At 35.4% G+C, this 25,401-nt stretch overlaps 2 protein-coding genes across 2 annotated transcripts; both read left to right on the top strand.

The window, feature by feature from the left end:
• Positions 1-286: 286 nt before the first annotated feature.
• LOC145319801 (uncharacterized) lies at positions 287-2,158 on the top strand. The gene is made up of 6 exons (XM_080162160.1): positions 287-471; positions 747-793; positions 1,003-1,063; positions 1,504-1,566; positions 1,844-1,884; positions 2,087-2,158. The coding sequence occupies exons 1-6, from the start codon at positions 403-405 to the stop codon at positions 2,139-2,141; spliced, it is 336 nt and encodes a 111-aa protein (XP_080018286.1). The 5' UTR covers positions 287-402; the 3' UTR covers positions 2,142-2,158.
• A 725-nt stretch (positions 2,159-2,883) lies between these two features.
• Positions 2,884-25,401, top strand: LOC145319800 (ATPase WRNIP1-like). Its single transcript, XM_080162159.1, has 16 exons — positions 2,884-3,012; positions 3,613-3,698; positions 5,034-5,097; positions 5,786-5,842; positions 6,703-6,738; positions 8,187-8,280; positions 8,734-8,838; positions 9,593-9,672; positions 10,708-10,778; positions 19,887-19,962; positions 21,104-21,191; positions 21,543-21,630; positions 22,116-22,182; positions 22,728-22,795; positions 24,449-24,557; positions 25,289-25,401. Exons 1-16 carry the CDS (start codon positions 2,911-2,913, stop codon positions 25,394-25,396), a joined length of 1,299 nt encoding a protein of 432 aa, XP_080018285.1. The 5' UTR covers positions 2,884-2,910; the 3' UTR covers positions 25,397-25,401.

The raw sequence follows: 25,401 nt of genomic DNA, 5'->3' as shown, positions 1-25,401 counted from the left end.
TACATAAGCTACGAAACCAGAAACAAATTATCAATACGTTCAAATAATCAAAAAAGATATTTATTGAATTACACAATTATAAATAATGGAAAGTTCATTGCAATAAAAAAAATTTCAAAACTGTAGGTCAAAAAACAAGGCAATGTAACATTGAATTTTGCGGTTGATTTCCACATGGCTCTAAAAATCCTCGCAAATATTTTGAATTTAGAAGACGACTTTCAAGTTTAAAAATTCTACGCGGCACACGAGCGTAATTTTGTTTTGCCGCATTTTTCGTCTGTTTTGAAATTAATTCTTATTGAAATATTAATAAAATCAAAATTAAATATATTATTTATTTAAAGTATGCTATTTTTTAATATATAATTTTTTAAAAATTTAAATGTAGATATTACGAAAATGTCTGATAAAACGGAAGGAATTGAATGCCCGATTTGTAATGAAACCTTTTCTGCTTCCTCTATTCAGGTAAGTGTTATACCAATATATATCTTTGTAATACAACTACAAGTCGCGCCCCTAGTTTTTTTTTGAGGAAAGAGAGAGCATTCATATCCGCGCCTAAAACCATCTGATTTTTAAAATTCATGATAAAAAAGCCCTAATCTAACCCATTCACGAGATAGAGAACTCAACGATATTCAGCAATTAGGGAGGTCACGTACGTACACAAAACCTTACTAAATTTGTTATTAGGATTTTAAAAAAAAATGCATAGGTATGTTACTTGCTATCGATTTCAGGTTCATTCAAGCACTTGTGGAGATCAACCACCGGCAGCTGCTACAAGGAAGGCTATTAGATTTTCAAGTCACCACATGATTAGACATTTTATATATTTAAGTCGATTGTGTATTCCCAAATTGATGTAAATGTTTCGAAAAAATATGTAAATTTTAAAAACTTCTTTCAACAAGACTTGATTGATCATTTTTACTTTGAATATTGACGGAGAAAACCTGAGTCTTTTTCTGCTTAAAAACAATAGCTTAATTATAGAAGGAGTAATGCTGCTCCCTCAACGATGAGCACCACAAATAAATGTTCCCCTTCTACCAAGGTTTTCATACAATTTTATAAAAATTTACCAAGCTGATGGACATTTCAGGAATATGGTATAGACAACAAGCGAATTAAATATAAATAATATCTAGGGACAGATAAAAAGGTCGTCATTACTATCACGAAAAGTTCAGCTGAAATTACCAAATATTTTTTCGAATTAATTCAGATATTGGTTAGAGCTGTGGACAATTGAATCAATTGAAAACTAGGTTGGAACTGTTACTTTTCTTTGAAAACTTTTTACTATATTTCCCTCTCCTGATCGAATAGTAGAGATTTCATTAGTAGTTTTATTAAGGGTTTTCAAATTAAACTTAAAGTTTATTTTTGTAACACACAACCATTTATGTTTGACTGGTTGTCTCATGATTTATTTTGAGTCAAGGTGAACCCTCCCAAGATGTTTAAAAAATTGTATGAAATTTTTGCATGAAGAGATCCATAAATGAAGTTCTGTTCAACAAGAAATCTTCCCCAGGGGGAATTGCAGCTAAAAGGGTAAAAACTTAATTTATCCTTCAATTTTAATCTGCAGGGTTGATCTGAAGATAATACAGTTGTACATTAGTTTTTTCGGCCAATCAAATTGTATTATTATCCAAATTTATGGTTTAGATTTTCATTTCCTTGGTATATTATAAATTTCTACTACCTACAGGTGTTAATTTTATCTGAAAATTTTGACAAAAGTTAAGTCTTTTTTTTACTTAAGACACTACTATTGAAACCTTCCCTGATTGAAACCTAGGTTTGAATTTAATTATTTTTTTTATAGCCAAGAATTGGGCTCAAAGAGAATAAAAAACCTGAGGAAAACATACATTTCTTAGTTTCTTACCAACAGATAGGTACCTGGTCTTTATTTCAAATGATCATTTCACGCATAAAATAAATTACCTCTGAAAAGATCATGTTTTTTTGTTTTTTTTGATCCAAATAATAGTTATAAACATCTTTGCCAAGTATTTTTTCAAGCACTTTTTTGCTGTAAGTAAATGTATGTCATATAAAAGGAAAATGGCGATAGTAGTAATAAGCATACTGAGGACAAATATGAGAAGGCAGAGATATAATATAGAACATAAAAATAAAAAGTTTACATTTAAAAAATGATTTATAGGTTTAAATTGTTAAACTAGAATACTCTTTCTAAGTCTCATTTTCTTTTCCTCAATAAGAAATGCAAATTGTTGTTCAAATTGTGAAAACCATGGTCTCTGAATCTCAATTTCATATACTATACTGATAATAATACAGCACTTAGTTTATTTGGAGATTCACAATAAAAAATCAAATAACTTTTTAAAAGCGAAACTTTTCTATAATCAGGGTCGGTCCGAGACGGATAGCTTTTTTTCATTAATTTAGGCATGTTAGAATTACCTATCGATTTCAAACTTTGCACGGTGATTCCAGTAAGATTTAAGTACGATTTAGAAAGCCTAACAACTCTATAATCGTTACCAGAATGTCCGTACGTCCATTTTAAACATGTTGAGTTTTTACTTTAAAAAAAAAAAAAATTTATGTGATCTAATTATCCGATTGTTTTGATTTTTGGCATACTGATTCCTGGGCCAACAAAGTTCGATATTATAAGCAAATCATCTCTATAATCAAGTCCTTAATGGGATAAACATTATCCTGTATCAAGAAGTTTTTCAACAAATTTACTCACAATTTTGCATTGACTCTTATTCATATATATTCTGATTATTCAGTTCTGACACTATACCAGTGTTAATGTCCGTTTGTCCTACCGTTTCAGAGCTTCGCTTTTATGGATGTTGTCATCCTTGTTGTCTCTTATGTCTATTGTTATGTTGCTGTAAATAATAGAATATGGCTAATAGAGATGAATTCGAATCCACCAAGTCAAAGAAAGTAACAGATGCGAAGGACAAGGAAAAGCATATCCCACTGGCGGAACTCATGAGACCAAAGGTAAGTTGGTTAAAAAGTTGATTTAGTTTTACTCAGAAACGAATAGAGCTACTCTGTAATTTAAAATGTCCGTCAGTTTTTAGAAAATATACGAAAAACTGAAAAAAGAAATTATGAGTTAAAGTAACTATCAAATAGTATTTTTATAGGATATTGTAATTTGTGCAATGGATTTGTAGTTGCAAAAATAAGTTATAAGATACTAGCGGCTTCGCCCCTAGCATTTAGAGGCTTTGCCCCAAGAGGTTTGATCAACCTAAATTTTCGTATTTTAGAATTAAAAGAAAAATTAAAAAAGAATTTTTTTTTTTGGGGGGGGGGTGGAGGGGTATTTTTCAGTTGGGGGGGAGGGTTGAGGGTGTCAAACTCCTCAAGAAAATAGTTATAAACCTTCCCGGGACATATGAGAAGCTAACCTGTAATGGAGAACCCGATCGGTTCAGCGGTTAGCGAGATCCTTTGGGACAGACAAAAAACGCTTACTACTTTATATAATAGGATATCTGTTTTGGAGTTAGAAGGATTTTTGTCTTGCACCCCTCCCCCCCCACCCCCTCAAAGAGTCTAAAACCTTCCTAAAGCCTAAACATTTTCTGTTAGAATCTTGATGATTACATGGGTCAGAACTCTGTGGTGGGAGATGGAACTCAGCTACGGCATCTTATTGAAGGAGATTCTATCTTAAGGTAATAATATCCCGCGACATTAGCGTAAAATATACAGGGTGTTTCAATAGAAACGTCTTTTTTAAAATCCTAAATATTAATAGAAAATAAAACAATGATATAAAATGCTTTATATATTTGGAAAACCTACTCTGGGACATTTAAGTTTCAAATATTTTAAAAAAAATTTAACAAATTATGCCATAAAAACCGGTTTTTCCAATGTCCTTAATTTTGAAGATTTGCGGATTTATAGATTGTGAAAAAAATGTGCACATTTTTAAAATTTAAATTGCGCGGCTTGTATTAATAGTAGAAAAACGTTATGCATACCGTTAGAATTGTCATCAACTCTAGATTTTGGAAATATAAGTCCTATTTTTGTGCTATTTGTAGTTTAGGAGCTACGTTGAAAAATGTGAGAAAGGTTAAAAAGTTTTAAGTAAGTTGGAACATTTTACCACGTAGCTCCTATATGCATAACACTTTTCTACTATCAATACAAGCCGAGCAATTTTTCCACAATCTATAAATCCGCAAATCTTCAAAATTAAGGACATTGGAAAAACCGGTTTTTATGGCATAATTTGTTGAAAAAATCATTTTTAAATATTTGAAACATAAATGTCCCAGAGTAGGTTTTCCAAATATATAAAGCATTTTATATAATTGTTTTATTTTCTATGCATAATTAAGATTTTTAAAAAAGACGTTTCTATTGAAACACCCTGTAGCATGTCTGCTTGCTGTCGGGGAGGTGTCGGGTTCGTTTCTGGTCCACACTGTGTCATATTTGATACGTTAAAAATGATGCCTACTGCTGCTATGTTTGGCACGTGACACTAATAGTGAGAGTAGAGAGCAGTGTTGCGAATGCGGATCCGGATCCGGATCCTGGGGTATAAATTTATGGAAAAATCTACCTAAATTTATATAAAATAGTCGCTTACAAATTTTGAAATATCAGGTAACCTTGTTAAGATCAGCTGATTCACTCCCACACTATTCTCTCTCACATTGTATATTATCTCCCCTTCCCTTTTAGTATACCCCTGGTCGGTGATTTTATTTTTATTGTCAAGGATCCGGATCCGCACTGACCAAATTTGGAGGATCCGGATCCTGATCCGCATACAATCAATGCGGATCCGCAACACTGGTAGAGAGGATGCCTGTCTTGGCCCATATACAGGCGAAACTTATAACCATAAACAGTCAGGACTTCCATGCAAAGGTCGTGCAAGTAAAGGGTTGGTTGTCTGTTTGAAATTACTTTATCTAATATCCTGTAATGAGCGTTAGAGTAATTTATCCTAAAATGGTTTGCTTTACCAATTATTTTTTATTATTTTATAGTATGATATTTTGGGGGCCTCCTGGTTGTGGAAAAACAAGCCTTGCAAATGTAATTGCTAATAGGGTAAGTAAAGTATAGTTGCACTGGGTTAACAAAATTAAACCTTAATTTAATTTTGATCCCTATTTATGAATGACTCTTTTCCATTGATTTTAAGACTAAAAACTAAGGGTATAGTCCCTTTCATTGTAACGCCTCTTAAGGGGCGTTTCGTCGTATTTTTTAGTAGCTTTTGATAGGCTTTTTTTGGTTAGGTTAGGTTAAGTTCGGTTAGGTGATTGCCCCGCAGGGTTAGACAATTAGCCCCGCTGGGTTAGAGCCCCCCCAAAGGGGATAAAAATAGGGGAAAAGGTACTGTGAAAATACGACGAAATGCCCCTTGACAGGCGTTGCCACCCTCAATTTTTATTCTTAATATCAGTAACAAACAGTCTATAATTCGATGCAATAAATAACTAATTTAACATCTATTCGCTTTGCAGAACAACACTATATTAATACCAAGGTGATTACATTCATAACTACTAACTAGGGATCAAATAAAATCCTTGAATATTAGTAGGTAGCCATCTTTATTTAGGCCACCACCCAATTTTTACTAGGTATAATCTGCGGCTAAATATTTTTTTTTCATTTTTATGCAGTCGCAGCGCTGCCATTAACTCAAAAATCCTGAGCCTAGTCTCCGTATAAGTGTAGGGTGGCCGAGGCCCGTGTTACACGTAACTTTTTTATATGTATCTTAATTTAGATGAAGGGTAAATGCAAGTTTATCAAGATGTCGGCCTGTACATGCGGGGTTTCCGAGGTAAAATATTCTTAGTAGCAAATATAATCTTAAAATTAAAATACCTATTCCGTATAAGGAAAAAAATACCCCTTCTATTGATTAGAATTAGTGGTTGAAACTTTTTGGACATGCAACTTAATTAACCAACCAATCAAGATTCAATGAAAGCCCCCAAAGTTGTGTGCCAACGAATAAGAAAATGTTTTTAATATTATAAAATATTATGGACTAGACTAATAAAAAGACCCATTTCCCCTTCCTTTCTGATATAATGTGCTTGGTAGCTAATTTTTATTTCATTTTGTTTTAATGTACCTAATGAAAGGTGGGGGGGGTTTAATGCAACCATCTCGTAATCAATGTATAAATGGCACTTAGAATTCGAAATTCGATCTGAAATTTTGCATGTGTAATCCTTGGTAGGTCTATTTTCCCTAAATCGAACAAAAAGTTGGAAAAATAACGGCTAACAGCTGGCGGCTCAGCAGTTTAGCCATTTTTTGGGCTATTTTCAATGCAAATCATAACGAAACCTATCTCCACATAATACTATTTTCTGCTCCAAAATGTTTTCAAACGGTTCTAGTCGGTAGTTGCTGGTACTAGAAATCTAAAAACGTTGTTTTTGTATCATTTCACATGATTTAAAGCAAAAATATGTTTCAAAAGTTGATTCCTACGTAATTTATGACAGATTTGCCAAAAAACGGCTGAACCGTTAGCCGTTACTTTTTCAACTTTTTTGTTCGATTTAGAGAAAATAGACCTACTAAGGATTACTCATGCAGAATTTTAGATCGAAATCGAATCCTAAGTGCCATTTATACATTGATTACGAGATGGTTGCATTAAAACCCCCCCCTTATTTAAAATTTCAGGTGAGAGATGTTGTGAAACACGCAAAAAATGAACTGGTATGATTTTTATTTATTTTAATAAAGGATATACAAATCAGATTTGTAGAATTTTTATGCTATATAAAAATAACTGGGTGCCTGTCTCTTTGTGTACGGAAGGATATTGCTAACCGCTGAATCGATTTGTTTCTCCTTTACATCTAAGCTTCTCATAGGCCTTGGGAAGGTTTATAACTATCAAAAATGTTTTACCTTGTCTTCTTCAAACTAATAGTTATACTACCTAAAGTGCCCCTTGAGGCCTCAAAAGGCGTAGCCACTAGTGTAAAGATTCGAAAAACAAAGTAAAAGTCTGTTTTATCTATCTTATACTTGATAGTTTGAATTTACATCATATTAAAACTATTAATTCAATTATTTTATAATATACTAGCGGCTTCGCCCCTAGCCTCTAGGGGCTTCGCCCTATATAGTTATGGGAAGTCAACCCTCCTTAATAGAAATATTCAAAAAAATATTCTTTGTTTAATTACTCTGTGGTAAAATTAAACCCAGGTTGTGCGCTTTATGCACAAAAATTAAAATTGAAAAAAAAATGTTTTATTTTTTTTGTCGGGGGGGGGGGGGGTTGGATTCATGGGGGCTTCGCCTCATGTTGCAGTGGGGTTCCCCCACCCCAATTACTGGTTTTTGTTTACAAAAATTTAAAAAAATAAAAAATTTTGGAAGTGGGGATTTTTCTTATTTTTAGGGGGGTTGGGGTGTCCCACCCCCCAAGAAAATAGCTTAAAACCACCAAAGGACCAGTAGGTATATTCCCAGAAGGGTAGAGCCCAATTTTAACAGCAGTTACTGAGATTTTACAAAAAATGTAAAAAAAAAAAATTTGGGGGGATTGTTTTTTTTTATTTTTGGGGGGGTTGGGGGTGTCCCACCCCCCAAGAAAATAGCCTAAAACCACCACAGGACCAGTAGGTATATTCCCTGAAGAGTAGAATCCAATCGGTTCAGTGGTTACCGAGATCTTAAGGGACAGACAGACAGACGGACAGACGGACAGACATCAAGCTACTTTGTATTATAGATTATTATTATTCTATTAACAGATCTATACTATAGTATAGATGTATTTACAGACAACTCCCTTCCTTTTTCAAAGACCTCTTTCGTCTGCTTCTAAATTATTTTCTGCTACTTGGCTTTTTAAATATAAATATTTTTAAATATATGACACCATATTGGTTGATTTTCAATGACCCAATAGAAAGGTTGCACAAGGCGGTTGCAATGGGTAGATACATTTATTTAACCCTTTCTCCCTCTAGTATTTTACTCTAATATTCTATTTTGTTTGTCTTTTACATGTTTCTAAGTACTTAATTATTGAGCTCTCTATTTTAGGGAAGCTTTATATATATCCAGAACTGGCATTATTGTAGGTTATTTATTTATTTATTTAAGCCTTGGATTGCGTTTAGTCTGTTTCCCCATCCTTGATTATGTAGGCTATGTTCAACCGGCGGACAATCTTGTTTATGGACAAGGTGCACAGATTTAACAAAAACCAGCAGGATTCATTTCTACCCCATGTAGAGTCAGGTATGACAGCTTGTTTAGTAGTTCGTCATTAAACGCGGCATTTGCGCAACTGGGAACGTGACTGGTTAAATGCCATAGAGTTGATGACTTTGACATCGTCATATTAGAGATTTTTAAAAAAGGTATCTAATGTCCTCAGCAATATCATGTGCAATACACTATTTTCTTTGTTAATAACAATGACGGTACACTTTAAAAAATGATCGAAAACAAGAAACTATAACTTTGTGATAAGGCATTCATATATTCACAGTCAATATAAGAAATACAAACATGCCACTCAAATGTTTTTCAGCCAACAAATGAAAGATGGTGCATATAAATAAATTTGTTGGTGCCAGTTTTTCTCTTCCTCCCTTATAATTTTGGACAATGTAAAGCTGGTTTCGAGCTCGTCATATCCCAGCCAACCAACTAACGTGTTGAATTTTATGCCAAAGATTGCGATTTCAGGAACAATAACTTTAATTGGAGCTACAACAGAAAATCCGTCATTTAGCCTGAATTCTGCCCTTCTCAGCAGATGTAGAGTAGTTGTGCTCAGCAAATTAAACCCAGGTATTTATATTTTCTACTTCTTTCTTTTTAGTAGTGGTGAAGCTACTCTATGGATTACGTCTGCATGTCCGTCCATCAGTCCGTAATGCTATGTTGTAAATTTAATGTTTCGGTTGCTATTCAAGATTGACTCCAGTATATAATTTAATTTATCCGTCGCGTTGGTATGTTTTTAGTCTGTGGATGGTTTTATGCTATTTTTTACACCCTCCCTGCCAAATACAGAGCCTTTAGAAGCTAGGGACGAATCCACTAACTTATTAACAATTTTACAATGGTTTATTTCTTACTTTTCAAGGATATTTATGACAAAACAGTTAATATATTTTGAAAACTACATGGATTAATGTAACAAATTGAAATATTCATTCTCACATAAAGGTCCCCTTAAATAGTGGATGTAAATATGTTTTAGTATAAAGAAATGTTTTATCGGTTTCAAACCTTTTCCATTCGATGGATCTTCCCAACTTTGGAAAAACTGTCAGACCAATTTTTTAAATTCAATCTGTGAAAAAAGATATTCCAGTTTGATTTTTTGTTTTGGAAATATTATTTTACATGTATTGACGCCATCTTGGATTATGATAATTTTTTGTTAGAAGATTGTTTTTACAAAAATTTTTTAAAAATTAAATTTTTACAATGAAAAAAATCTTTGAATCGCTCCATCATTTATTCCCTCGGGCAAAAAATATTCATTCCTAAACAAAAAACTGGATAGGAATACCTACCCCATTTTCATTTACTTTAGAAAATCTTGGTCTGATTTTACACAGAGCTTTGGAAGCCAAGAATATTGAGATTGTTGAAAATGATGATGATATGTTTAGGGTAAGTAATGAGGACAATTTTTGCTTGTTTCCCTCAAAGTGCCTAGTCGAGCGCAGAAATCACCCCTACCCCTCTTATATCTATAATACAAAGTAGAACGATGTCTGTCTGTTTGTTTGTGTGTTTATTTGTCTGTTTGTTTGTAGCGAAGGATCTCGCTAACCGCTGAACCGATCGGGTTCTCCTTTACAGGGTAGCTTCTCATAGGTCCCGGGAAGGTTTATAACTATTTTCTTGGGGGATGGGACACCCCCAACCCCACCAAGAATGAAAAATAACCCCCCCCAAAAAAAATTCTTATTAAAACTAAAATTAAAACAGATGGGTCTACTACCCCCCCCCCCGAAAAAAATACCCCCCTAATTTTTTCTAAAATTTTTCTTTTAAATCTAAAATACGAAGAACTTGTTTCATAAAATCTCTCAAGGCTAGGGGCGAAGCTGCTAGTTTAAAAATAAAGGAAAGGGGGGTAAGAGTTTAGTTTTTCGTTTGTTTATTATGTTAGGTCAGGTTAGGTTACATTAAGAAATGTATAGGCCCACAGGGGTTTAGGCATATGGAAATAAACTATCCCCCTTCCTATTTTTACATTGTTTTAGATTGGCACTTTGAGGTAAAGCTCCTGATGTTATCCATAAAAATCAGTAATTCTTCAATTGTAAATTTAATAGAATAGTGAAATGTAATTCAGTAAAGAAAGTGAAAATCCTGTGTTACTAAGGTAATAAACAGAATAAATAAACTTTCGAGCTCCGTTGGGCAGCTGTTCTATGGTGCACCCTGTGTCTTCTATCTGTACTTGTAAAATCAAACTTTAGTGAAGGACGGACATACGGACTTACCCCAATTATATAGTAGCTGCACCACTTAACGAATCTTGGAAAGAAAGCTAAGGATATCTAACGTATTTTTTCTTCAGCATAATGCTAATTGCCTACTTTTATTTTGTAAGTCTCTAGTATGACCTATTGTGGTCTAGACTCGTACCCAACACCTCAACAGAATATGCCTTTTTATCCAAGGTTCCATTTTTAGTTGACTCAGAGCCGAACAATTTCCAGAGAAGGACTGAATTTCCTTACAAATATTGTTGATGGTGATGCCAGGTTAGGATACTAAATCACACCCATATAAAGGAATGTATCAAATGCTATGTTGACATCAGAGAATCGTTAACATCATTAGTTTTAGAATTTGACAATTATTTTGTTGATTTGAATTTTTACTATTAATATGTGTGTAGTATGATATGTCATAACACTCTTCAGCCTTTTTTGTTGTAGATTTATTAAAAATTAACTTACCTTTACAAATATTATTTCCATAACTAGGTAGGTAAATAGAAATGATGATGTAGAAAATACATACTTTTGTAAGTTGGATAAATAAAATCCCTTTTTTTTTTTAAAAAAGAAGCTTTTCTATAATTAGGGCTGGTCCGTCCGTCCCTAGGCATGTTAGAGTTGTCCTATTGATTAAAACTTTGCATGGTGATTCTTGTAGTAGTTAAATACATTTTACAAAGCAACTCTATAATCAATATCAGAATGTCCGTATGTACTATATGTACATTATAAATCTTCTTATTTTAGATGACCAGAGGCACACCCATGAGAAGCAAAGCAAGCCTAAATAAATTGTTTCATTCCTGAGCATACCCCCCCCTAAAATTTTTCCCAATTACTGAAAGTCTTGTACTTTCAGTTAACACAAAATGACAGAATCTTAAAGCTCAGGATTGGAACAGTTTTTTTTCACATCTTTTTCCTACACTTTTGTATCTATTTAAGAACACAATGAGTAGATAGTTGTGAAGCTACCTTACAAGGGCTTTAAGACAGTCGGATGAATTATCTGATTATTGAGGTGAGACATTATCAGGAAATATTTATCCCTGACAGTGAAAAAAAACTGACCTATGGTAGAGAACATACTACCTATAGTTAGTTATAAAGTCTTTCAGGAACCCTTGAAAGACACCTGTAACTGAATGTTGACAATTAACAGCATTAGGTTATAGTAAATATTATAGTTTGTTTACAAGCATTACCTCAGGAGTTTGGAATCGGATCAAGATTCTAAATTTGCTGTACACAGCTATAATCAAATGAGGGAGGTCTGGACTACTAAACAGTCTGAACCATCTCAACAAGCATGCACAGACACCCGTGCTCGCAAGCGATCTGTTTACAAACAACTAGAGTTTAGCAGATGTAAGTTAAGACGAGGAGTTCCTGTAAATAAGAACTCCCGACCCCTCAGACGGACATTGTCTGAATCTGAAGTTTTTGCAGGCGAACCAAGCCAGCTAACTGATTATATTCTTCATAATTGTGAAGAAACTGAATCTGGACCAGTAACTAGGTCCAGAAAGCGTACTTTACACCCACCATTGGACTTCTCTAGAGTAAACTAAAGAGAAGTGTATCACTAGGCAGTGTCAGAACCAATGACACTAATCTGGCTAATATTGATGGCCAGGAACTAGTACCAGAACAACCATTAAGTGCTAGTACACCATTTGGACCACAGCTCCAGCTTGAGGCTGATAATCCTAATCATCTATCTGATACTGATGATAGGGAGGATCTAGATTGGGATCCATTTTCCCCCAACCTTACTTACAGTAACGTACCATCTATTGTTGACTCTGTTTTTGAGGACGCATTAGACTTAACTGAAAGAGGTCAAGACGACGACCTTCCTGGAAGCCTACCCAGAGCTTCCACTAGTACCCATAATATTTCTGTTGGATCCTTGAGTGATATTTCTACAATGGCTTCAAGGGATCCCAGAGAACTAATGCTTGAATGTGATGATGCACTCACTTTAGATGAATATTGTGAAGTTTTCGTTGCAGACCTTCAAAGTCGGACCCCTGACTTTCTTAATAGTCAGATTAAAGATATTGACCTGGCTACAAAAAGGGTTGGATCTAACCTGAATTTTTTCAGAAGATTTCCAAATCCTGAATTTACACCTGATGATGTAGATAAAGGAAAGGCGCTAGTAAAACGCCTTATGGATAAAAGCCTTGCTATTCAAGCTCATTTGAGCAAACCCGCTAACTCAGAAAAAATCTCTGAGGAGTTAGCCCTTGGAATCGAACAAATTGAAATTCCAAAATCTGCAGAAGATCAACAATCTGCTGGTAATAGCAATGACAATGGTCAGATTGGAAATAATCAAGGCATAGGATCAGTACCTGCCTTGCCACCAGCTGTCCCAAGTCATCCACCTTTGGCTCTCAGACCCACAGACAGCCAAACCAATCATTTGACTCTAGCAATTAAAAAGGCTAGAGTTCATCAAAGACGAGATCCTATTCTAGTAGAAATAGCAGATCTTGGAGATTCTCTTGCTGAGTTGATTGCAGTAGATTGCAATCAACTTGGCAAATTTAACAAAGTTCACAACAGGTTTAAGGAACTTCTTGATAAGAGCCTAAGAGCTTTGAAAAAAGCTCGCGACCTGTGTGATGATGCTATGGCATGTGAGTTAGCAAAGGATGCTCATAATCTTAATGAAGCATCCACTCAACTTGAAAGTTTAATTTATGAATGTGAGGGCCATGTTGACAACCAAAAAGAAAGACATGGATTCTCGCATGGTAATATGCCTTCAAAGGACAAGATGGCTACCTTACCATTACCCAATTTTTCTGGGGGAAAGGATGATGCTCTTAACTTCTATACTTTCAAAGAGAAGTTTGAAGCATATATAGACTCACTTCCCTCCCTTGCTAACTGTGAGATTTTGTCAATCCTTAAAGAGAAATGTCTTCAAGGAGTTGCAGCAAAAATGGTTTCTTCTGAGAAGACAACTGTTGCTGTAATGGACAAACTTGCAAGCTTTTATGGCAGTAAAGACCTTATTCTTGCCAGAAAGAAAAAGCAAATTCTTGAACTAGGGCGCTGTCCAACCTCAGGTTGGGAGCAACAATTAAATTGGTTGGTTGAGGTGCGATCCCAGCTTGGATCAATTCAAGATTTTGCTATAGAATTTAAAGCTGAGAGTCTGTTGTATGGTAAAATTGATCTTGCCAATGCTGTATCAGGACTATTGATAAAAAAGCATTTTGAAGAGATCACCAGAACTTTCAGATCCCAAGTAAGTATGGGACTCTCAGATGGTGAGTTGTGCTATAATGCTTTGATGCGGTATTTAGATGAAGAAATTCATCAGCTATCATATTGGCTTGCACACAGCGAAAGTAGATCTGTGCTGCAGTCAGCCCAACCCCAAATCCAATCTAATAATAATGGAATTAGGGGGGCCAGGAACCCACCTAAGGCCCAAGGTGCTACATATGTTTCTACAGAAACATCTGCACCATCAAATAGTACTCAAATATCAAATATGGGTACCCCAACCCCAGCCCTATTATACACAGGGGCTGGCAAGAAACCAACTCCCATGAAATGCAACTTATGTCATGGGAGACATACTCACATGTACAATTGTGAGCAATACATTCAAGCTCCTATTAAGGATAGGAAAAAGCTTAATGTATCAACTAAGAGCTGCTACAGGTGCTTGCGACTGGATGCACAGGTAGAGTTTACTTCAATTGAAGAATGGTGGAGCAAACACAAGAATGATTGCAGAACCAACTTTACCTGTAAAGTTGGGAAATGTCAGTATTCTGTCCATAGAATGCAAAAACATATTCTTGTGTGCGCTACTCATGGTGATGCTAATGCTGAGAGGATGAATGAGTTCAAAAATTCATTTCCAGTTGGTCAAATACCCAACACCTCTCAAATAAATTATCTTAATGGACCTACTCTAACTGATAACGAAACAGTTAATGCATTAGTTCCATCTGAAGATGGTACTATTCCAGATGTAGGAACACCTGCCATATTTATGTGCCAGAAAATAAAGGCACTAGATGGCTCCCACATATTTGTCTTCTTTGACAGTGGCTGTGGTGCTGCATCTATATCTACACAGGCTGCCTCCAAAGTAGGCAGCACAGTGTTTCGCCCTGGCCCTACTTCTATGAATGTAGCAGGGGGTAATACCATAATGTTACCACATGGTAGTGATAAATTCTACCTGCCTATGACAGAATCCCAGGTCAAGGCCACAATCATTGCTACCAAGATGGATCGCCTTACTGCACCATTTCCTGTCTGGGAATTGCAAGAGGCCTATCAAGATCTTGTCCGCCACTACGAGGGCAATGAAATCTTACCTACAGTACCCAGCAATATAGGGGGCTGTGAGGTTGATATCATATTAGGTATCAAATATAATACCTATTATCCATACTTGGTATGCACACTACCCTGTGGGTTATCACTCTATCATAGTCCATTTGATGGAGTTGATGGCCATGCAGGTGTTCTTGGAGGACCCCATCACTCTTGGGCAAAAGCCAAGGAAACTGTGTCCTTCATAGGTACAGCCTCGTTCTTTACCAATGAACTTAAGGCTTACAGATATATTAACAACTCATTGCTTGAATCTGGAAAGTCTTGGATTGCTGCTAATGAGGACGAGTCTTGGGAAAATATAGACTCAAATGAGTTGGTTTACAGCAATGAAGAACCTGTAAAACTCAACAAGGATTATGACCTTCAAGATCTCAGTGCCAAGAAAAAGCTCAAACGTTACCTTGAAATTGAGCTGCTTGGTACAGAGGCCTCATACAGGTGTATATCTTGTAGAGGATGTGTGGATTGCAAGCATGGAGACAAGCTTGAAGCCACCAGCCTTAAAGAAGAGTCAGAAGATGCTCTTATATAGTCAAAGACCCATTATGACATTGAAAGGAAGAAAATAACTGCTTCCCTTCCATTCACCTCAGATCCTACAAAGGATTTAGCCCCGAACAGGCATATTGCTCTGAAAATCCTAAAAGGGCAAATGAAAAAGCTAGCTAAAGACCCAGAAGCTAAAGCTCAAGTCATAGCCAGCCATGAAAAACTTGCTAGTCGTGGATACAGTTGCAATGTTACAGATTTACCTCCAGAGCACCAGAAACTATTGGTGGATCTGCCAGGTGAATATTACCTCCCTTGGCGATTTGTTGCCAAAGAGGGCTCTCTATCAACTCCCATTAGGGTGGTTTTTGATGCATCATCCCGAACAGCAACTGGAAAATCTCTGAATGATGTCCTTGCTAAGGGATCAAATAAGTTGAAAAAAGATTCTAGATCTCAACTTAAACTTTAGATCTGGCCCATATGCTTTCTGTAGTGATATTCAGATGGCCTACAACCAGATTGCGCTGAACCCAGAACATTACAGGTGGCAGCGATACCTCTGGTATAAGGACCTTGATCCAGATGGTCCTATTGAAGAGAGGGTTATTTTGACAGCCATATATGGTGTCACTTCATCTGGAAACCAGACCTATGAAGGTATCCAGAAACTTGCAGATCATGTGATCAAGAATCACCCTCAACATGCTAAGGGTGCAACCACATTAAAGAACAAAACATATGTGGATGATACAAATGATACTGCTTCATCAAATGAAGAACTTGATGAGATTATTGGTGGTCAGGTCTTCACTGTTAAAGAGGGTGGAATGGCTGCTAAATCATACACTAGAACTGGAGTTCCTCCAGATGAAAGTGTTTCCAAGGATGGAGAAACAGTATCCTTTCTTGGCTATCGATGGAATCCTGTCAAGGATTGCCTTATGTTAGTTGCCAAAGAACTCTATTTTGGCAAAATCAAAAGAGGCAAGCGCCCATTGCCAGTCCAAGGCAATCTTAAAGATGCACTTGCATTGACTTTTACTAAGAGGACCCTTCTTAGTAAAATGGGTGGCAACTTTGACCCGATTGGGTTAATTACACCCTGTTCAGCTAAATTTAAATATGATTTTCATGCAATACTCCATGAAGGTAATGGTTGGGATGATTTGTTACCAGAGAAGTATCTAGATGTTTGGGTTGACAACATTAACATGATGGTCCAAGTCACTGATATCAAGTTTCCAAGAGCAGTCATGCCCAAAGATGCCTTAGAACCCATAGACCTCTTTGTTAGCATGGACGCTAGTCAGCATCTTGCTATAGTCTGTGTTCATGCCAGAACTGAAAATAAGCATGGACAGGTATGTGTCATGTTAGTTGCTGGTAAGTCTAAAATTGTCAGTGGCTCCACTATACCTAGAGCTGAGCTAAAAGCTGCTGTAGCTGGTGTTACCCTGGCTGACACAGTTATCAAAAATTTAAAAGGCAAAGTGCGAAAAGTCACTTATGTTACAGACTCCTCTGTTGTTCTGTCCTGGATCAGTCAGGACACTAGACCAATGTCACTTGGCATCAGAAGCTCTGTTATAGAAATCAGACGTTTTTCTGAAGTAAAACAATGGAGACACATACCATCAGCAGAAAACATTGCTGATTTAGGCTCCAGGATGAATGCATCTGTGAAAGACAACGATGAACATTCAGAATGGCAGAATGGTAAGAGATGGATGTACTTAAAGTATGAGGACATGCCACTCAAGAGAATATCTCAGATAAACTTGGATAAGGAAGCTGAAGTTGCTGTCAGCAAAGAGATATCAGTGAACTATACTGATCCCTTACCAGGTAAGTCTCAAATTGAGGAAAGGAAGGTATACAGTAAGTATCTGTACCTACCTACAGCCTTACCATGGCGCAAGGCTGTTAGAGTCATTGCAATCTGCAACAGATTTTGCAAATATGATTTTAAATCCAGGCTTAAAGCTGACCAGCGAGTTACTCGTAGTAGCAAGACCAAAGCTGCTGAAAAAGCCATGTCTTTTGCTCTCACATTTACACATGATGAGTTAGCAGAAGCAGAAGATTACTTCTTTAAGAAAGCAACAAAAGAAGTATATCGCTTTAGCAATCCCAGGGAGTACAAAAATAATTCCTTAGTTAAGAAAGGGATATTGCTGTATTCTGGAAGAATTTTGGAAGGACAAGCTATCAATGATGTTGAAAAGATCATGTCTGACATAAGACCACTTAGTTTTGTCAGACCAATCATTGATAGGTATTCACCTGTGGCATACAGTATCATGTTATATGCTCACAATGAACTTGTTCACCACAGAAACACAAATGCCACATTGAATGAGTCTCGGAATATTGCCTTTATATTAGGAGGCAGAGACTTGGCAAAGGAAGTAAGAGCAGCTTGTGTTCATTGCTGCAGGTACAAAGCTCGCCTTCTTGAAGCTGAAATGGCACCAGTCCATGAAAATCGACTGACCATAGCACCACCATTTTACTTTACACAGGTGGATCTTATGGGCCCATTTACAGCAATCTGTGAACACAATCACAGATCATCAGTCAAAATATGGGGCATGGTAGCTAGAGATCCATCATCTGGCGCTATAGCTGCCCATGTAATGACTAAATATAGTACTGAAGCCTTTCTACAAGCCTTCATGCGATTGACACATCGCTATGGAGTACCTGCTAAAGATTTTTTCTGACCCAGGATCCCAGTTGGTCAAAGCAGGCAAAGATACTAAGTTGTCTTATGCTGACATCACTCGTACCCTTAATGGTAAATTTGATGTCACTTTTGACCATGCAGTAAGTCCTACTGCTACCCCAAACTTTCAAGGTTGTGTTGAAAGAAACATTAAAGAGATTAAAAATATTTTTCACCAAACCTATAGTGGTTTAAAATTGGATGTTGTTTCATATGAAACAGCATTTAGTTATTGTGCAAATGAGCTCAACAACATACCTCTATGCCTTTCATCTAAAACAGATGATTTAGGACATGTTGACCTGATAAGTCCTAACAGACTTATAATGGGGCGCAACAACCGTAGAGCCCCTACTGGGCCAGCATCACTAGCCCAACCAGGTAGACTGTTAAAACAGATCCAGTTAATGACAGAATCCTGGTGGAAAGTCTGGCGAACTGAACATATAATGAATTATGTTCCTAGACCTTCCAGGTTCAACAGAACAACAGTTCAACCAGAAGAAGGTGATATTGTTATCTTTAAGAAAGATCAGGAAGAACTAAGTTCTGATCATATTTGGCGTATTGGACGTGTAACTGAATGTATAGTGTCTAAAGACAACATTGTTCGCACTGTCCGCATCCAGTATAGAACAGACTGGAAAAATAAGTTCCGTGAAACCACTAGAGGAACTAGGAGTATCGCCAAACTATTTGCTGAAGATGAGATCCCTTTCATTGATCAGCTAAATGAGAGTAGCCTTCATGCTAATGCTCTCTATTTCAACTATCTGAAGACCAATCAGAAAGTTTATGATTTTAGGCACAATGAAGCCTACCCATTCATTCTACCCTTACCATGGGAAGAAGACTAATTATGATTGTATGATTCATGTACATAACCTTTAAAACATAAAAACAAAACTAAAAATATCAAAATATTTAACATTGTATTATTATATGTTTATTAATTGTGATAAAATATTATAAAATAAAAATTTAAAAATATATTTATCATTGTTTGTAATATTTCAGCTTGCAATCATGGGAGTACCTACTGGTCATTTCTCCCGCCCCCCCAGTGTACTATATGTACATTATAAATCTTCTTATTTTAGATGACCAGAGGCACACCCATGAGAAGCAAAGCAAGCCTAAATAAATTGTTTCATTCCTGAGCATACCCCCCCCCCTAAAATTTTTCCCAATTACTGAAAGTCTTGTACTTTCAGTTAACACAAAATGACAGAATCTTAAAGCTCAGGATTGGAACAGTTTTTTTTCACATCTTTTTCCTACACTTTTGTATCTATTTAAGAACACAATGAGTAGATAGTTGTGAAGCTACCTTACAAGGGCTTTAAGACAGTCGGATGAATTATCTGATTATTGAGGTGAGACATTATCAGGAAATATTTATCCCTGACACCGTACGTCCATTTTAAACATGTCGATTTTTAACTTTTTTAACAACAATTTTGTAAGTGATATTATAATCCGATTGATTTGATTTTTGGAATATTTATTTCTAGGTCAACAAAGTACCTACAATTTTATAAGCGGAGCATCTCTAGGTATAACAAATCCTTAAAATTTAAATATGTCCTTAAACATTTTCCAGTATTTCAGCAGTTTTTAACAATTTTACTTCCAATTTTTTTTTGTTACTTTTATATACTGATTATTGATTTCTGACACTCTACAAGTGTTAATGTTCGTTTGTCCTACCGTTTCAGAGCTTTGCTTTATTGCATGTTGTTATCCTTGTTGTTATAAATATTCATCTTATTTAGATCTGCAATAAACACTTTGCAACTGGTTATTGAAGGAACCAGTGACAGGCAACACATTGATTTAGATCAAGTTAAGGTAAATTTGAAATTAAAATTTTCACGTTTCAGCTGTAGACAATCTTTCCACTTTCAATTGCCAATTTATTTAAGCTAATCTTTGAAATTGGTTGAAACATTTGCGATTCATATATTCAACGGCCAAAAATCGGTTTTAGGTGCTCTCAATATAGCCTTTAGTCACAACTTTAAAATATTTGATGAAAAAAATGGATCATGGAAAGAACAAGGATGACAACATCCATAAAAGCGAAGCTCTGAAACGGTAGGGCAAACGTACATTAACGCTTGTTTAATGTCAGAACTGAATAATCAGAATGCGAATGTATAAGAGTCAAAGCAAAATTGTAAGTAAATTTGTTGAAAAACTGCTTGATACAGGATAATGATTATGGACATACTTACATTTTTAGGACTTGATTATAGAGATGCTTCGCTTATAATATTGTACTTTGTTGTCCCAGGAATCAGTATACCAAAAATCAGACCAATCGGATAATTAGGTCACATACAAATTTGTTGTTAAAAATGTAAAAAAAATCAACATGTTTAAAATGGACGTACGGATATTCTGGTAATGATTATAGAGTTGCTACGCTTTCTAACTCGTACCTAACTATTATAGGAATCACCTTGCAAAATTTGAAATCGATAGGACAATTCTAACATGCCTAAATTAACGAAAAAAGCTATTTAAAAAAGTAAAAAAATCAACATGTTTAAAATGGACGTACGGACATTTTGGTACTGATTATAGAGTTGCTACGCTTTCTAAATCGTACCTAACTACTAAAGGAATCACCATGCAAAATTTGAAATCGATAGGACAATTCTAACATGTCTAAATAAACGAAAAAAGCTATCCGTTACGGACGGACGGACGTACGGACGGACGTACGGACGGACGGACGTACGGACGGACCGACCCTAATTATAGAAAAGCTTCGCTTTTAAAAAGAAGTTGCGGATTTCGTCGTATTTTCACAGTAGCTTTTCACCTATTTCTAGCGCTAACCCTGCTGGGACAATTTACCAACCCTGTGGGGCAATAATTAATATCTGCCTAACCTAACACAAAATAACCTATCAAAAGTTTCTGTGAGAGTACGACGAAACCCGAAAATTCGCTTTCTTTCCATGATCAAAATATTCTTTTCCAGGAAGCTGCCCAGAGGTCACACCTATTATATGATAGATCAGGGGATCAGCATTATTTTATGGCCTCGGCTCTTCAGAAATCTATAAGAGGTAAATATATTTACTATTTAAATAGTGATATGTCTATACTCTCAAGGACGTCAAAAAAGGGGGGGGGGGGATTTTTTTCGCATTTTACCCACCCCCCTTCCCCCAAAAAACAAATCCCCCCCCCCCTTTAAAAAATTTTACCCCCCCCCCCAAAAAAAAAAAAAAATTGAAAAGCTTGGACGCCCCTGTATAGTTATACTCTATATGATATCCTTTTTTTGAAAAAAGGCATAAAGTTGTTGGTTTTCCGCCTATTTAAAAGAAAACTTTTTAATGCTTTCTTGTAATTTTTATGGCTTTTAGGACCTACAAAACATTGGTACCATTCAAATTATCTAATTTTTATTTAAGGCTCAGACGACAATGCCGCACTGTATTGGTTGGGAAGAATGCTTAAGGGAGGTGAAGACCCCACTTTCATTGCTCGCAGGCTTGTCAGGTAAAAATAAAAGAAGTAGGAGGTGTATAGTAGCTAATAAATAATCCTTATATACATGAAACAGGATGTTTATATGTGTGTGTGTAGAGAACGAGCATGCTAACCGAGATATGGTTCTCTTTTACGGTGAAACTTTCTACAGGTCATGGAAAGTTTTAAGTCTTTTTTTTTTAAAGGGTACCTTCTCCATCCATCTAAGAGAAAACTCGCTCATAATTTTTTTTAGGCTTTTCCTGTTACCCCTTTCCTCCTCTCAAGTTCCTATTTAGGCCTCTAGGGGTGTTATGGCTAGTAAAGAATAAAAATATAATGACATTTTTTATGAGTCTTTTTGAAGAAAGGCATGGATCTTTCACTTAAAAAAAAATTTAAGAATGTTATATCTTTTTTTGGTTCCAAGGACCTGTAAATCTTTGAAATTTTGTCCTACTGTCTGTCTGTGTGACTCTCTATCTGACTCGCTATCTTATTCCATTTCTATTTAGATGCGCTAGTGAAGACATAGGACTTGGAGATCCATCAGCTATGTCGATGGCCGTTGCTGCCTTTCAGGTAGAAAATTACAATTAAGACAAGTTTTTGAAAATATTTGGTTTATCTAATGAAACATGAAATAAGAACTAAAATTGGCACTAGTCAACAATAAAAAAGCGATAATTAAATTAGGATCTGTTCTTCTGTAACGGTAAGCGGTTGTCGTTTATGTAAGAATTGTCCTATCGATTTCAAACTTGATTGCTTTAACACTTGTGAAAGCGCATTATCTCTATAATCGTTATCCGGAAGTTCTTAGTTTTTATGCTTTTCACAACAATTTTCTATAATCTGATTTTTGAATTAATGATTATTAGACCAACAAGGCACAATGTTATAAGCGAAGTATCAAATAATCAAGTCTTTAAAATGTAAGTATGTTCTTAATCAGTATCCTGAATTTTAGCAATGTTGATTACACTTAATTAATTTATTTGTTTCCTATTTAGTTTCGACACTTTACTAGTGTCAATGCTCATTTGTCCTATCGTCTGATTTTTTATCTTCGCTTTTATGGATGCTGTCTTCCTTGTCTATCTTACCATTTATTTACAACTTTTTAGGGTTGTCAGTTGATAGGAAAGCCTGAATGTGATGTTCTTCTAGCACAAGCAACTGTTCACTTAGCAAGGTAATATTTCATATAGGGTTGGCAATCCGTCTGATTTTTGGACCGGCCAAAGATAAAACGGGTTCTCCGCGGATTCCGGATTCTTATTTTTTTGACGGATTCAGGATTCTGGATTCCGGCTTTTTAAAAGGCTTTTTTGAAAAATGAATTTAAGGATTAAATTCTACCGGGTGCTGGGAAGAATCTAAAGCTGCGTTTTTTTTCCTTCATATTTTCACAGTAGATTTCCCTTCAAAGAGGGGGTATGAAAGAAAAAACTCAGGACGCTAATTTTGGGCGGATTCCGGATTTGGATTCGGATTGCCAACCCTTATTTCATAATTAGCTCAGTCTATCTGTCCGTCCGTAACACTGAAGAGTAAATGTGATTTTCTCGGCTGCGTTTTTAGGCATACTGCTATTTTTTTGTGTAAAGATACCATAAAAGATTCATTTACCTTCAACTGAACAGTTGACATGCTACAAAAGACATAAATTTATTTATAAAGGTTTTGTGATTTTCTATTATTCAACATATATAAGGTGTCCCAAATTAAACTGTGTTTTCTGGCTTTGGGAAACAACCAGTAGATGTATGAAACAACTAATGATATGTACATATTCTCTAAGTATATGCATTGAATTTATAACAGGTGTTTTTTAATATCTCTTTAAAAAACAGCACATTTTAGAGCCCAAAGAATTCAAAAAGTGCTTGTTTACCAACTGTATTCTTGTATAATTTTATGATGTAACGTCGTTGAATTAAAATCTTTTTTTACTTGATAACAACAATATAGCCTTTACAACAAAAAATTCAAACAATTACATTTAAAATTCAATTTATAATGCCTTTTTGAAAACAAACTCGTTGTTTCCCAAAACCGGAAAACGCAGTTTATTTAGGGACACCTTGTATACCCTTCTTTCGCTTCGTTTTTTTATGACTTCTGAAACATCTGCTCTTATACTTTGTGGCGTTTTTACATCCATGATTTCTTTGTGTTTCGTTGATTGTGTCTTTCTTTTCATGCAATAAATAATGAATATTCTATATTCTCTTATATAATTTGACTAGTTTTTAATATTTACTTGTAAATGAAAATATTATAGGGTTAGCAATCCGGCGATTTTTTGGGTCGGATTCGGATTCAGATTCTTACAAAAATCCGCCAAAAAAATAAAGTAGATTAAACTGTGGAATGCGGATTCTTGTTTTTTTTTTGCGGATTGCAGATTTTCGGATTCCGGATTGCGGATTCTGGCAATATTTTAAAGGTCTTTTTATAAATAAAAAGTTCTAGCCCCTACAGTGGTCATTTTCTAACTGTTACTTGAACTAAAATAAGCATGAGAAGCTACTGTGAAAATAAAATACAAAAATACTGTTGATGCTACCCACCATTTTACTTGTAGATAGAAAAAAATAAAATATTTTTTGGATATGCCACATTTTAAATAAAAAATATTAATTTCTACAAAAGTCATTAAACTTTACAATCCGAATTCGCAATTTGAATTGCAGATTGCGGATTCTGGGTCCAAAATGGGTCAACATATAGGGCGGATTCCGGATTAGGATTCGGATTGCCAACCCTAGAAAATAACAAATCAATTTTGACCGAATCCGAATTTTCTATGTATAACCACAATATTCTAATGTTATATTTCCAGAGCCAAAAAGAGCCACGAAGTGTACTCAGCCCTGAACAATGTGTACAATAGAATTGCTGAGGGTGAATTACCCCCCGTCCCCCTCCACCTCAGGAATTCTAATTCCAAAGTAAGATTTTAATTTCAACTGATCTTCGTACAGGGGTGTATATTTTCAAATTTGACCCGGCTGAGAGAGGGGGGAGGGGTAAAAAAAACAATATGTGGTTTGGGGGAAAAAATGTAAAAATTAAGAGAACTGAAAGCATTTTTTTTTTCTCCATTTTTCTTACCTTTTTGCTGAAAAAAACTAAAAGAATATGTGGGAGGGGGATAATATGAATAAAATAAAGAGTTTTGAAAATTTTTTCCATTTTATTTTCTTCCTTGCTGGAAAAAACTAGAAGGGAAAAAAATTTAAAAAAATGAATCTTGTGCAGAATATAAACCCCTGTCTTCGTAATATCTATAAGAAGCTATAATTAAAGTTCTGGATTTTAAAGAAATTTCTGAATGTACTAAATACTTATTTTTGATCATCGAAGGAAAACGAAGTAGTGGGTTTCGTGCGGGGGGCTCTAACCCAGCAGAGCTAGTTCCTAACCCTGCGGGGCAATCATTAACATTTCCATAACCTAACCTAACAAAAGCTACTTTGAAAATACGACTAAACCCGTTACTTCGTTTTCTTTCTATGATTCATTATTTTTTTTTATGGAATCTTGTCATATAAAAGGGGTAGTTCCACCAATTGTTCTTTCTAGATGTCTGTTTTTATTCCAGTTAGTAGTTCAGATAGAATTGGAATATAGGGGTACTTTCATAATATTTATTCTATCTAACTATTTATTTTTATTTTAGTTAACAGACCAGTTAGGATGGGGCAAGGGATATTCCCACCAATTGGACAAGGTTCAGAATATCACCTACCTACCCGAGGAGTTAAAAGGAGTAAATTTTTTCAAATAGATGTT

This window comes from Acartia tonsa, chromosome 5, assembly GCF_053477335.1.
Source record: "Acartia tonsa isolate MP-2025a chromosome 5, ASM5347733v1, whole genome shotgun sequence".
NCBI classification, from domain to species: domain Eukaryota; kingdom Metazoa; phylum Arthropoda; class Copepoda; order Calanoida; family Acartiidae; genus Acartia; species Acartia tonsa.
This window is presented reverse-complemented; position numbering and strand designations above follow the sequence as displayed.